The sequence below is a fragment of the Macrobrachium rosenbergii genome, chromosome 37 (assembly GCF_040412425.1).
Source record: "Macrobrachium rosenbergii isolate ZJJX-2024 chromosome 37, ASM4041242v1, whole genome shotgun sequence".
NCBI classification, from domain to species: domain Eukaryota; kingdom Metazoa; phylum Arthropoda; class Malacostraca; order Decapoda; family Palaemonidae; genus Macrobrachium; species Macrobrachium rosenbergii.
In genome coordinates, this window is record NC_089777.1 from 901,979 (window position 1) to 915,889 (window position 13,911).

The following is a 13,911-nucleotide window of genomic DNA, read 5'->3' on the forward strand; positions in this document are numbered from 1 at the left end:
TTTGTCACACTTCACTTTGTCATGGAGTTTTGTGGAAGATATCATTCACTATTATGCACGACCTTTCACCAATTAACTAATTTTTTTTTAGAGAAATATTCACTAATTACTGTATTTTCATTATATTTCCACGACTAAATACATTTTTATTACAAAAAAATATTTACCAATTTTCAAATGTTAATATTAATGTAAACAGCAAAATATCTATAAAATGTTTTAAATAAATCTTTAATACACATCATAAACTTGTTAAGCTCATTCTGGAGCCCACCCTGGAACGACAGGTGGGCCCCAGAATGAGCTTAAAAAGTTTATGATGTCTCTCTCTCTCTCTCTCTCTCTCTCTCTCTCTCTCTCTCTCTCTCTCTCTCTCTCTCTCTCTCTATATATATATATATATATATATATATATATATATATATATATATATATATATATATATATATATATATATATATATATATATATATATATATATATATATATATATAATGTAAAAACAGTGAAATATCTATAAAATGTTTACAATCATACAAATTAAATAAATCTTTACTGCTTATCGTCAACTTGTTAAGTTCATTCTGGAGCCCACCCCAAAATGATACCGTGGGCCCCAGAATGAGCGTAGCAAGTTTACGATCTATTCTCTCTCTCTTTTAAGGGTAATGTAAGATGTATCTGAAATTATATTACTGTACTGTGCAGTGTTTTTGGACGATAGAGCGTACTGTGCAGTATCTGAAATATTTGCCAATTTTATTTTAATATTTTCCAGTCTGCTTTTATTGAAATGCAAAAACTTGTAATTATAGCATGGAAAGTGTGCAAAAATGAATGACAAAGTAACATCACGTTTATCTATAAAACTATACTGTGCAAAACAAATAAACATAAATGTATAAAAATCAACCTTTCTCTTACCTGAGAGAGAGAGAGAGAGAGAGAGAGAGAGAGAGAGAGAGAGAGAGAGAGAGAGAGAGAGAGAGAGAGAGAGAGAGAGAGAGAGAGAGAGAGAGAGAGAGAGAGAGAGAGAGAGAGAGAGAGCTAAGAATGGAAAAGAGAACAAATATACATATGAACATTAAAAAATTAATACACTAGTAACAATAGAGTACTGTAATTGTTTTTACAAATGTAAAAGGAAAACAGAATGACTTCAATACTGTGAGAGAAAACGGCTATGCTTATGTATACAGGGGTAACTTGATAAGTTGTCAAATGTTCTGTATGACAGATTTATTTAATTTGTATTTAAGATTTATTTAATTTGAATTAAACATTTTATAGATATTTTGCTGAGTTTACATTAATATTAATATCAGAAATGATTAAATCATTGTTATAAGCATTTTAGGGGTGTACAGTATATACAAAAGGGTAACAGTTATGGGAGGGTACTGTAATCTAACTTTGGGTGGTTTGGGATAATGGTTTGGGATGTATTTTTGTTTTAAATGATATGAAATTGTTTTAGTATGATAATTTAAGGTATATTTTTGTTTGAACTATTAAATCAGCCAGTGAACTGTTAAAATAGTACAGTAGTTACATGCATTTTAGTTTAAGGGGTACAGGGTATTTGGCAGTTATAAGCATTTCTAGGGAGGATTTTGCATTTTTGTGGTGGGTTCTGGAGCCTATCCCTGCAAAAAAGTGGGGGAGCACTGTATATCATATTAGAGCGTTATGTCTTGATATAAGCAAAACACAATCAAACCAATTTTACCACTGTCAAGGTTAATAAAGTTGTAGGGTTGCATTATTGTATATCAAAATATTGAATATGCAACACACAAGGCTAAAATAAGGGGTTGGATTTGCATTACAGTGGACCCCCGCCTGTTCGTGGTTCTGAATTCGCGGCTTCACCTATTCACGGATTTTTCTGTGGAACGTATATGTACACAGTACACATTATTCCTGGAAAATGATCTTATTGGCAGTATTTTTCATAGAGAAATATTCACAAATTACTGTATTTTCATATCATTTTCATGACTAAATGCAGTTTTTGTGATAAAACTATTAAAATATTTGGTCATAAGCATTTTTAAAGGCTTTTCTTGGTGTTTGAACTATCAAAATACTGTAGGTGGTATAAGCATTATTAGAGGGGTGTCAAGTATTCGAGGATTTTAGCTATTTGCGGGTGGGGGGTTGTGCTATGTGTCCCCCGCCAATACCGGGGATTGACATATCACAAAAGAATGTTATTTTTCAGATATAAGCAAAAGAGCAACACACTAATATATATCATGAAAACATAACAAAAGAATCAGTTGAATGGCAGGCCAGAAGGAAGAGCAACACGTCTCTCTCTCTTTCTCTCTCTACGGGCAAAAGAAAAGTGCAGTGTATACAGACTGGTGGGCGGGGCTCCCACCTGTAGTCAGCAGTTAACTAAGTACTCCACCACCTTGTTTAAAGTTAAATGGTCTCCAGCTGCACTGAAGGTAATTTCCATTACAGTATAAAGACCGAGAAGTTTCTATATAGTGTAGGAACACATAAATTTTCATAACAAAATTTATTATTTGGATACTTACCTACTGTTAAAGTAAACCCCACCCAGCCTCCCCACAATTTAGTGGGCTGTCAAGGAGAATTCTGACAAGAGCTAAAACATTCAAAACACACCTGGTGGAGAACAGGTATACTAGACAGCCATCTGGGCAGCCATTTGATCTTTTGTCTGAATGCCAACTCGCCTATCGGCACAGAGATATAAGCTATCTTTAACAACAGGTAAGATTTTTCCCAAATAATAATCTAAGTGCTGCTCCAACTCGGCTATAGTGGCACTAACAACTAGGTTATACAGTATTTATGAAAACATGCATTGTTTATTTGTTTTAATAAGTACATTTTTTTTTTTGCTTTCATTTTTATTAGTATTTAATGTTTTAATGGTGTGTTATTGATCACCTGTCCACCAGTTGTGAACCTTTCCCATATCAAATAGAAATGATGAGGTTTTGCCCCTTTTTCTTTTTATGCCAAAGTTCCTTTTTCTTTTTATGCCAAAGTTCCAAGTGAAGAATGTGGAGAGGAGTTTCATTTGCAAGTGTAAATTTGCATTTCTGAAGATGGAAAATTTTAGTAATGAAAATGCGTGCTGGAAGGAGTAGACATCTTTGAGAATAACGTTTCGTTACGTTCTAAATAACTTTATGTGGAGTGATTAGCACAAAGCATTAAAGAGAATCAATTTAACCCTTAAACGCCGACTGGACGTATCGTAAGTCGACTAAAATTGTCTGTCGGGTGACGAGCGGACGTACTGTCACGTCGACTACAAAAATTTCAACCTTCGTCAACTTTGACTTTCGACCGAAATGGTCGAAAAAACACAATTGTAAGCTAAAACTCTTACATTCTAGTAATATTCAATCATTTACCTTCATGTTGCAACAAATTAGAAGTCTCTAGCACAATATTTCGATTTATGGTGAATTTTTGAAAAAAAAAACTTTTTCCTTACGTCCGCTCGCACAGTAACTCGGCCGAAAATTTCAAATTTTTCGTCATTTTGTCGTAATTTTTGCACCGTTTTATATTAGCCATTACATAGAGTTTTATATACGAAAATGTGTGCAATTTCATGTAAAATACAACAAAAGACAACCCATGGTTGTAGCTTTTATCAGTTTGGAAATATTTTCATATAAATCACGATAAGTGCCAAATTTTCAACCTTCGGTCAACTTTGACTCGACCGAAATGGTAGAAAAACGCAATTGTACGCTAAAACTCTTACAATCTAGTAATATTCAATCATTTACCTTAATTTTGCAATAAATTGGAAGTCTATAGCACAATATTTCGATTTATGGTGAATTTTTAAAAAAAACTTTTTCCTTACGTCCACATGCGGTAACTTGGCCGAACATCTCAGAAATTCTTTCATCACTTTGTCGTAATGTTTGCACCATTTTATATTAGTCGTTACATAAAGTTTTATATATGAAAATGTGTGCAATTTCACGTAGAATACAACAACAAATATAACTCATGGTTGTAGCTTTTATCAGTTTTGAAATATTCTCATATAAATCATGATAAGTGCCAAAATTTCAACCTTCGGTCAACTTTGACTCAACCGAAATGGTCGAAAAACACAATTGTAAGCTGAAACTCTTACATTCTAGTAATATTCAATCATTTACCTTCATTTTGCAACAAATTGGAAGTCTCTAGCACAATATTTCGATTTATGGTGAAATTTTTGAAAAAAACTTTCCTTACGTCCTCGCACGGTAACTCAGCCGAACATCTCAGAAATTCTTTCGTCACTTTGTCGTAATGTTTGCACCATTTTATATTAGTCGTTACATAAAGTTTTATATATGAAAATGTGTGCAATTTCATGTAGAATACAACAAAAAATAACTCATGGTTGTAGCTTTTATCAGTTTTGAAATATTTTCATATAAATCACGATAAATAAAACAAATTCGACCTTCGGTCAACTTTAACTCCACCAAAATGGTCGAAAACTGCAATTGTAAGCTAAAACACTTACAGTCTAGTAATATTCAATCAATTACCTTCATTTTGCAACAAACAGGAAATCTCTAGCACAATATTTCGATTTATGGTGAATTTTTGAAAAAAAACTTTTTTTTACATCCATGCGTTACAAATTCATGCATCATTTTGTGATAATATTTTCTGTGTTGCTTTGATCGTTTTACAATTTGTTATATGCCAAAATCATTGCAATTTAGTGTACAATACAAAGAAAAAAAAATAACTCATTAGCTTTATCTGTTTTGCTCACTGCGCGATTTGTATACAATTATATATGAAATTTTTTTTCGCGGTCATATATTTCAATATTAATATATGATAATGATTTTTTTTTTTCATTTCTGATGGTTGCATACTAAACTTCAGGCAATGTCAAAAAAATTAGCCATAAATGAACTCTTAATCTTAAAAACTAAGTGTGCTGTGATTTTTTTAAAAAAACTTTTTTTCCGCTTCGGCGCTAACTCCCGAATGCCGCCAGCATACGGCAGACACTTTTGTAAATAGAGGCTTGGCGTTTAAGGGTTAATTGCAGTAATAATGTCAAATCACTGAGCCATCACACTGAAATAGGTTGCTTTTTCAGCTGTAAACTGAAGTGCTCACTTGATGGCTGGAATGAATTATGTTTAAGTAAGAGTTTCTATCCCTGGACAACCTGGTTGTGGGGCCAGTCCTACATATTACTGAAACTGTTTTCTTGTTTGTTAGCTGTGACAGAGCTTGAATATTTGTTGGTTGTGTTTACTTTGGAAAACAAATATTGAAGTGGAAAAATATACAGTTGACCCCCATCATTCGTGTGGGTTAGGGACCACAAACACCCGTGAATACCGAAAATCTGCAAACACTTGAGACGCCCTCTAAAAACACTTATAACTGCATATTTTAATAGTTTAAACATCAAATACAGTACAGTGTAGTATACCTTAAACTAAAACTCTTATAACTGCCTCTGCTTTGCTGTGTAGTCATATCTTCATCATCATTCATTGGACTGCACAGCTAATTCATCATCATCATCTTTAATCAACATTTATCACTGGTGAGTACCCGTATGATTTAATATGATTTAATATGACATTTTTATAATAAAATAAAGTTTTATACAGTATATACTTACCAAGTAATTGCATAGCTATTAGTTTCTATTAATTGGCAGCTAGAATTTTGAAATTTGTGGTAGCGCTACTTTTGTTTTGGCTGGGCAAATGACCCTGCCCACTTTCGGGGTAAGAGAGGAACCAGCTTAGCAAACGAGCTCAATATGTTTATGCCTTCCAACCATGCGAGGGGAGGAGGAGGGCTCTGATCATATAATTACTTGGTAAGTACTGTATATATAACACTTTTATTATAAAAATGTCATTTTTATATAAGCTACTTACCAAGTAATTACATAGCTAAATCCCACATTATAGGAGGTGAGATGCATGGGTTATCTATCCTAATACATTAAAATTAGTAATGTAAAGAAAAAGAATATTGCTAACATTAGTTAAAATGCTTGCTGGTCCCTTACCTGTTGTGAGAGCTGCTACAGGAAAGTACTACCTCTGGATGGCGCTCCTCTCAACGTATAGCAGTGTGGCGTTATAGCCAGGAGTCACCTGCTACATAGCAGGATTCCTTTGTTGCAAAGGAGTGTCCGACTGCATACAAAGAATAATCAGTTCACTCCTGCCCTGGGCACAGTACCAGAAAAAACACAACCAGAGAATAAATAAAACAAAACACAATCGCCTATAGCCAAACAATGCAGCATACCATTACCCAACCACTATGGATAAAAACTGGTGAGCACTCCAAATACCAAGTACAGTACCCCAGGGCTCCCCTACGACTCGATACCATGAATCAAGGCGAAAAAAATAGGAAGAATGAGGGAAGCTTCCTACACTCCTTCTCCCAACACCATACCAGCAATCGAAATAGGACCCAAGGTACTGCAATTTTCATAGACAGTTTCAATGTCATGCAAATAATGAGTTGCAAAAACCGATTTGCATTTCCAAAACGTTGTTTGAATGATAGAGGCAATAGACAAATTATACCTAAAAGCCAGGGACGTGGCAACTGCCCTTACTTCATGTGCTTTGACTTTCACTATATGGGCAACGTATCTTTGTCAATTTGTAAGTGCGCTTCTAGAATTAAATCCTTAATGAAAAACACCAAGGCATTTTTCGAAAGAGGGCGAGAAGGATCCTTAACTGAGCACTGAAGGTTGCTCGACAGTCCATGAATCTTTTCCGTTCTCAGTATATAGTACCTTAATACCCTTACAGGGCAAAGGGTTCTTTCTACTTCATCTGGACCTAGGATATCTATTAAACTTTTAACAACGAATGAGCGAGGTCAGGGGTTGGCAGGGGACTCATTCTTGGGTAAAAATCCCAAGGTAAATGAGCAGATTACATTATCTTGAGAGAAACCAACCTTTTTATCCAAAACGGGAAGCTCACTGACTCTTGGCAGTCGCTAACGCTACTAGGAACAGAGTTTTCCTAGTAAGGTCCCTTCAGGAGAGAGATGGTAGAGGTTCAAAGCATGGTTGCAACAGCCACTTCAGTACCATGTCTAAATTCCAGGCTACTAGCCTATTTTCTTTTTGCTTGGTAGTATCAAATGGCCCGATAAGATCAGAAAAGTCCTTATTAGAGGAGAGATCTAAACCTCTATGTCTAAAAACAGAGCTCAACACTGCTTTGTATCCTTTAATGGTTGAGGTGGAAAGGTTCCTGTTAGACTTCAATATAGAAAGAAATCACAGATTTCTGCTATAGACGTCTTAGAAGACGAGATGTTGTTTCTCCTGCACAAGTCATGGAAGACTGTCCACTTGGCTTGGTAAACTTTGCTTGAGGAAAGTCGTCTACAACGAGCAATAGCATCCGCAACTGCGTTTGAAAATCCTTTCGCTCGCACCAATCTGAAGACAGTCTGAATGCCGTTAGAGCCAGAGTGGACAGTCCTTGATGGAACCTTCTGAAATGTGGTTGTCTGGGTAGACTGGGTTTTTGAGGTAATAGTCTTGGAAAAGCTACAAGCTCCAGCAAGTCCGGGAACCATTCTCGGGCTGGCCAGAATGGGGCTACTAACGTCATCTTTATATTCCAATGATTTCAGAACTTGTTTAACACTTCTCTCACCATCTTGAATAGGGGAAAGGCCTCAAGATCCATGTTCGACCAATCCAGAAGCATCACGTCTGTCGCCCAAGCTTGTGGATCTGGTGCTGGCGAACAATACAGGGGGAGATGATGATTTTTTGTGGTCACAAACAGATCTAGAATCGGTCTTCCCCACAGCTTCCATAACTCTATGCAAACTAGAGGGTCTAGAGTCCACTCCATGGGGAGAACTTGTCTTCAACGGCTCAGTTCATCTGCTAAAACGTTGCATTTCCCTTAAATGAATCTGGTTAGGATCTGGGTTCGATTCTGATCCGCCCAGATGAGAAGGACTCTTGCTGCTTGGCAAAGGAAGAAAAAATGAGTTCCCCCTTGTTTTCTTATATAAGACAGAGCCGTGGTGTTGTCCGAATGGATGGACACTGTCTTCCCGGACACCTCCGATGCAAACACTTGCAATCCCCTGTGAATTGCCGTCAATTCCTTCACGGTGATATGCCACTTCGTCTGTTCTGAAGTCCAAAGGCCTGAAACTTCTTTGTCTCCCAGGAGGGCTCCCAACCTAGGTCTGACGCGTCTGAATAAAACACCAGGTCAGGGTTCAGAGGGAGAAGTGACTTCCCTTGAGAGAGCTTGTCTCTTGAATTCCACCAGGCCAGATCTTCTTTTATTTCCTTCGTTATTGGAAAAACGAAAGAATCTGGGTGTTTCTTCCTGTTCCAGTTGACTTTCAGGAAGAACTGTAGGTTTCCCATGTGAAGCCTTCCTAGGGACACGAACCGCTCCATGGATGAGAGAGTCCCCAACAGGCTCATCCAACTGTTTGCAGAACAGGACTGAAGGGCGAGAAATTTGTTTATTTTCTGAAGGCAGGAGTTTATCATTTGGGGGGAGGGAAAAACCTGAAAACTCAGAGAGTTTATCCTCATCCCCAAATAAGTTATCCCCTGAGAAGGAGTCACTTGAGATTTTTGGAAATTCAACAAGAGGCCCAAATCTTGTTTGAGAAGAAGGGTCTTGTGAAGGTCCTCCTCACATTTTTCCTTCAACTGGGAGCAAGTAAGCCAATCGTTGAGATACAACGAAACGTTGACTTCCATCCGATGTAACCATAACACGCGTGAATACCTGAGGGGCTGTCGACACACTGAAGCAAAGGCCTCTGAACTGGTATACTTTTCGCTGGAACACAAACTTAAAAACTTTCTCGAATCCCGATGAATTGGGACATGGATGTAGGTGTCTTTCATGTCTATCGAGATCATCCAATTTTCCAGACGAATGGATGCAAGGATGGACTGGGACATCTCCATCTTGAATTTGGTTTTCTGTACGTACAAGTTCAGAGCGCTTACATCCAGAACTGGCCTCCAGCCACCCGATGCTTTAGGGACTACAAACACTTGATTGTAGAACCCTGGAGATGAGGTGTCTTCGACTCGACTACCTTGACTGCTTCTTTTACGAGGAGAGCTGTCCCTTCTTGGGAGAGGGCTGAAAACTTCTTGGAGTTTGCCAAGTAGATCATCAATAAAACAGGCTTGTTGCTCAAGGGGAGGGGGCATTTCCAGAAATGGGATCGAGTAGCCTTCTCTTAGACTTAGAACTTGGACAATCCAAGTCTCCGCTCCTCTTGCTTCCCAATGCTCCCAAAAATGTAGGAGCCTTGCCCCTACAGGTGTGCGGAGGACTAGATCCTCACTTACGTGCAGGTGGTTTGTAGGAGGACTTCTTGATAGCTCTGGGGGTGAAACGAGCGTTTCTGTGAGGTCTAGGGAAGCCTCTTTGTCTGCCTCTACCCCGAAAGGGCTGGGGTTGGACAGGAGAAACTGTCCTTAGGGGAAAAGCCGGAGACTCGCTAGGCCGTCTCATTGATTGTGTGAGGAGGTCCTGTGTAGGCTTCTGTTGTAGATAAGTAGCAATCTGTTAGCACAGTTGATTGAGGAAAAAGGTGCTTCTTGTCCAGAGGCAAGAAAAGGAGTGCAGACTTCTGGGAGGGAGAGACTCCTTCATGGTGTATGAACACCAAAACTCCCTTTTCTTGAGGATACCCATTGTAAAGAGGGAGGATAACTCAAAAGAGCCGTCTCTAATACCGTTATCCAGGCAAGAGATGACTCCCAAAAAATCCAAAGAGAAATCTTCTGGGATATGAGGGCACTCCTTTACTTTACGAGCAAGAGCTCCTACTGCCCAGTCGAGAAAGCTGAGCACTTCCAAGACTTTGAACAAATGCTTGATCAGATGGTCCAATTCCGAGGACGAGAACAAAATCTTGGCTACATTGAATGCCGACCGCCTGGAGGAGTCAACTAAACTGGAGAAGTCTCCCTGGGAGGAGGCAGGCGCTCCCATGGAAGGAGCCTCTCCGGTTGCATACGAAAGATATCTTCTCTGCCACAGCCTAGACGGAGGGCAAGAAAAGGAGGCCCTTCCCTGCTCCCTCTTGCTCGAGAGCCAGTTTTCCATTTCACGGAGAACCTTCTTAGCTGAAGAGGACAGTACCATTTTAGGCAGTCTAGAAGAAGGCATCGGGTTATCCATTATGTATGTCGAAGCCGGAGCTGCAGGAGAGAAGTGATCAAGAAAAGCCACCAGCAGACAATTGAGTAGGGAGGCGTAAGCCAACAGAGGGGAAACAGGGTCCGCTTTTCCTCTTCCTCTGAAGAGATTGGTGACAGATCCACAATGGGCTGGGTACCGATGGGGCTTTCTGAATTAAGCCCAGGATATTGTCCAATTTGCGCTGGATCGACTGAAAAGAAGGATTCAAAACAGAAGGCGCAACTGTCATAGTCAGAGCGGGTAGAACCAAAGTAGATACTGGTGATGCCGAAGAAATGGATGAAACCGGGTGCTTAGAAGTGGAATTAGCCTTGGGCGCCAAAGGAGCAACTTGCTGCAAGAGGGGAATGGGCGCCAATGGGCGCTCAGAAGTCAGTGGGTGCTCGGGACCCGATGAGCGCTCGGGAGTTGACGGACGCTCAGGAGCCAAAGAGCACTCAGCAAAGAGGCACTCAGGAGATGATGGGCGCACAACAGATGAATGGTGCTTGGAGGGAGCCACAACAGAAGAAGCACCATGAACCACTGGAAAAGGAAGCTCTGGTGCCACCGGGCACCTTGGTGCCATAGACGACTTCTCCGCCAACAAAGATTCAGTAAAAGCAGATTGTACAGGCGCTACAAGAACAGGAGTTGGGCGCATGGGCGCTGGAGGGCGTTCCGACATCACAACCTGTCTCGGCAAGTCCCCCGAAGCAAAAGATGTGAGGTTAGAAGTTCTCGACGCTGAAGAGTCCCACTAACACTGGTTGATCCTGGTAGAAATGTTTCGGGCTGTCCCAGAAGCTACAGGAAGGAAGATGTTCTGGAGAAGCCTCTTTAGCCTTCTTAACCAGAACAGCAGAAGGTTGAGAAGCGCCTGTGGTGCGTCTTTTCAGAGGATGAGATTCACTGCTATTGGCACCTAGGACTGGAGTCACTGCTGGAAATACTAGAGGACAGATGATCCACTTCCAAAGAAACACCTTTCCAGTGGCGCTCTGTCGTAACCTGGGAATCGGCAACAGGTACGACCTCCTTTGGTCTGCCAGTTTGGTTCCTCACAGGTTTAGGGAGTTTGCCAGGGACCTTGGTCTAGGAGAATCAGCAGGATAGACAGCCACCTCCTACACTAACACTTCACTATCACCTTTCACATTCACTTTGTCCATTAGGACTTTAACAGAAGCACCAATTTTCTCCATCGTGTCGACGAGTAATCAAACTTACGATTAATTCTTGATTCAAGGCTGGTAAAGCGGTCGGGATCGGGAGTAAGGGAGCCAGGATGCGGAGTAATTGGTACAGATTGAGACATGGGATCAGGTGGAACAAAGGACAAAGAATCAGAATTATCAGACAAAGATTTTGCCGACACCTGACTAACTAAATTCTTCTTACTACTAGCTCTAGCCGCTGCTTTTTCTCTTTTTATCCCTGTCTAATTTCATCAAATGACTATTCAAGGTCTTCCACATTTTTGGATCCCAAGAGACACACTCATTACAGGTCAAATCAGGCCAACATATTTGACCCCTGCAAGAAGTACAGAGAGTATGAGGGACATAAAAGGCTTTAATCAGTCTTATATTGCAGCCTTTACTGCATTACCTAACACTTTGAGAGCCCAAGTCAGACATGCTGACAAGCCAAGTAAGGAAAGTCCAAATAAGTGTCAAATTTGTAATAGTAGTCTTCAAAGAAAAACTGACACTAACTAATTGTGCCGAAAAGGCTACCATAAAGCAAATACTTCACCAATGATCCAAGATCAACAGAGAAGAGAAATTTCAAAAAACTGCTGCTGCCAATCAGCTGGCAGAAACATATTGAGCTCATCATTTGCTAAGCTGGTTCCTCTCTTACCCCAAAAGTGGGCGGGGTCACTCACCTAGCCAAAACAAAAGTAGCGCTACCGTGAATTTCAAAATTCTAGCTGCCAGTTAATAGAAACTAATAGCTATGTAATTACTTGGTAAGTAGCTTATATAAAAATTACTATTATTATTATTTAATCTTATTAATCTTAATATTATTTGAAAATTAATACTGTAAATAATTTTTTTTATAAAAAATTGATATATTTAGGCATAAGAATAATATGAAAACACAGGCAGTCCCTGGTTATTGGCAGCCTCGGTTACCGGTGATCCGGTTTTATGGCATTTGTCTAGCGACGACAATAACCAGATTTTCGTTGCTGATAACCGCTTATCGTCGCTGAAAACCGGTTTATCAGCGCCGATCGCCTCTTATCGGCGGCGCTGATCACCAGTTATCGGCGCTGCTAATCAGGGATCAGTGCTATTATCACTGATTTTTGGTTATCGTCATGCCATCGGGAACGGCACCCTGCCAATAACTGGGGCCTGCCTTTACGGTAATTAGTGAATATTGCTCTACTAAAATATCTTCGAATAGGCAAGTTTTCCATGAATAATTTGGAGATACGTTCCACAGAAAAATCTGCAATTAACTGAAGCCACGAAAGCTGAACCACGAACAGGTGGGGTTCAACTGTACACTACTGTAAAAGGGAAAATTGATAACTTTATGGTGTATCTATTAGGGAAAAATTTACTACATTTCATGGTATTGCTGTGAGGTTAAGATATTTAAGTTAAGGAAAGATTGAATAACTTGTGTTATTAGGGTAAGACAATTAGATTAAAATTTCTTAATGTTAAGTTACTTAGGCTAAGGTATTAGGTAAAGACTGGAGCAACACTTTATACTATATATATATGTATGCTAAGGTCTAAATTAGCTGATTGGTTAGGTAGGGTTGTACTGTCACAAAGAACTGGACTGTCTAACATGCATGAGTATTTTTGTAAATAAGGTACTGTATCAGTATAAGGCTTGGAGTTTTTGTTGTTATCCTTTCATGTACTAATGACTGTATAAAAAACCTTATTGATCATATGAAAAGGACATAAAGCCAAAACACACCCTGCAGGGGTTCCACAGAAGCTGCTGGACCGTCCAGTCCCATCAGATCCTCTGGCACATGAGACACCTTTTCTTCAACCAAAGAAGAGGTCTTGCCAGAACTGATATGAGTACTGTAGACCTGTTTGCAGCCAGGGCAATTAAGAGTCTTGATAGACAGAACAAAACCCTCAATTCAAGAAGGGTGTTTGACACCTTTTAAGTGTTTATGACACCCAGTGATCTGATGTAATGCATATGGAGACAGGGGATTGCTAACAGCTTTATCAAAGAATAATTCAATTCAATACCTTTCCAGGTGATTTCTAACATTATCCAGGCTTGCAATTATGACACACACAGAGGAAGGATCATAGCCCCCGATGGCTGACACCAATGAAGAGTAATATGGGATATGTTAAGAGATTCAATTAACATTCTGTAATTGAAACTTCATCGCATCAATGGTTGGATACTACTAACTTCCACAGATGGAGATGATCTATTAATAATGCAAATAATTTTCTAGCAAAAAATAATCTAGGTGACTATAATATACTTACCTTATACTGAAATGTAGTGTCATTTATCATGCAAAAATTGTTATCGCCTTCATAAATAGACTGCAAAACCTCTCGTTCTTCAGCATGTTCTTCCTGCATTGTTTTACCCTGATCCTGTACCTGAAAGTAAAAGATAAAAACTAAATTTACAATTGAGAGAGAGAGAGAGAGAGAGAGAGAGAGAGAGAGAGAGAGAGAGAGAGAGA

The 13,911-nt window shown here is 39.3% G+C and overlaps 1 protein-coding gene across 4 annotated transcripts in view; it reads right to left on the reverse strand.

Annotated features, from left to right (window-relative positions):
• LOC136825238 (RWD domain-containing protein 4) overlaps window positions 1-13,911 on the reverse strand; it is a 122,148-nt gene that overhangs the window by 90,424 nt on the left and 17,813 nt on the right. For all 4 annotated transcript variants that reach the window (XM_067081272.1, XM_067081275.1, XM_067081273.1 and 1 more), the window contains exon 2: window positions 13,706-13,825. In XM_067081272.1, coding sequence (XP_066937373.1) covers window positions 13,706-13,804 — 99 coding nt within the window. In that variant the 5' untranslated portion in view covers window positions 13,805-13,825. The remainder of the gene's footprint in view (window positions 1-13,705; window positions 13,826-13,911) is intronic.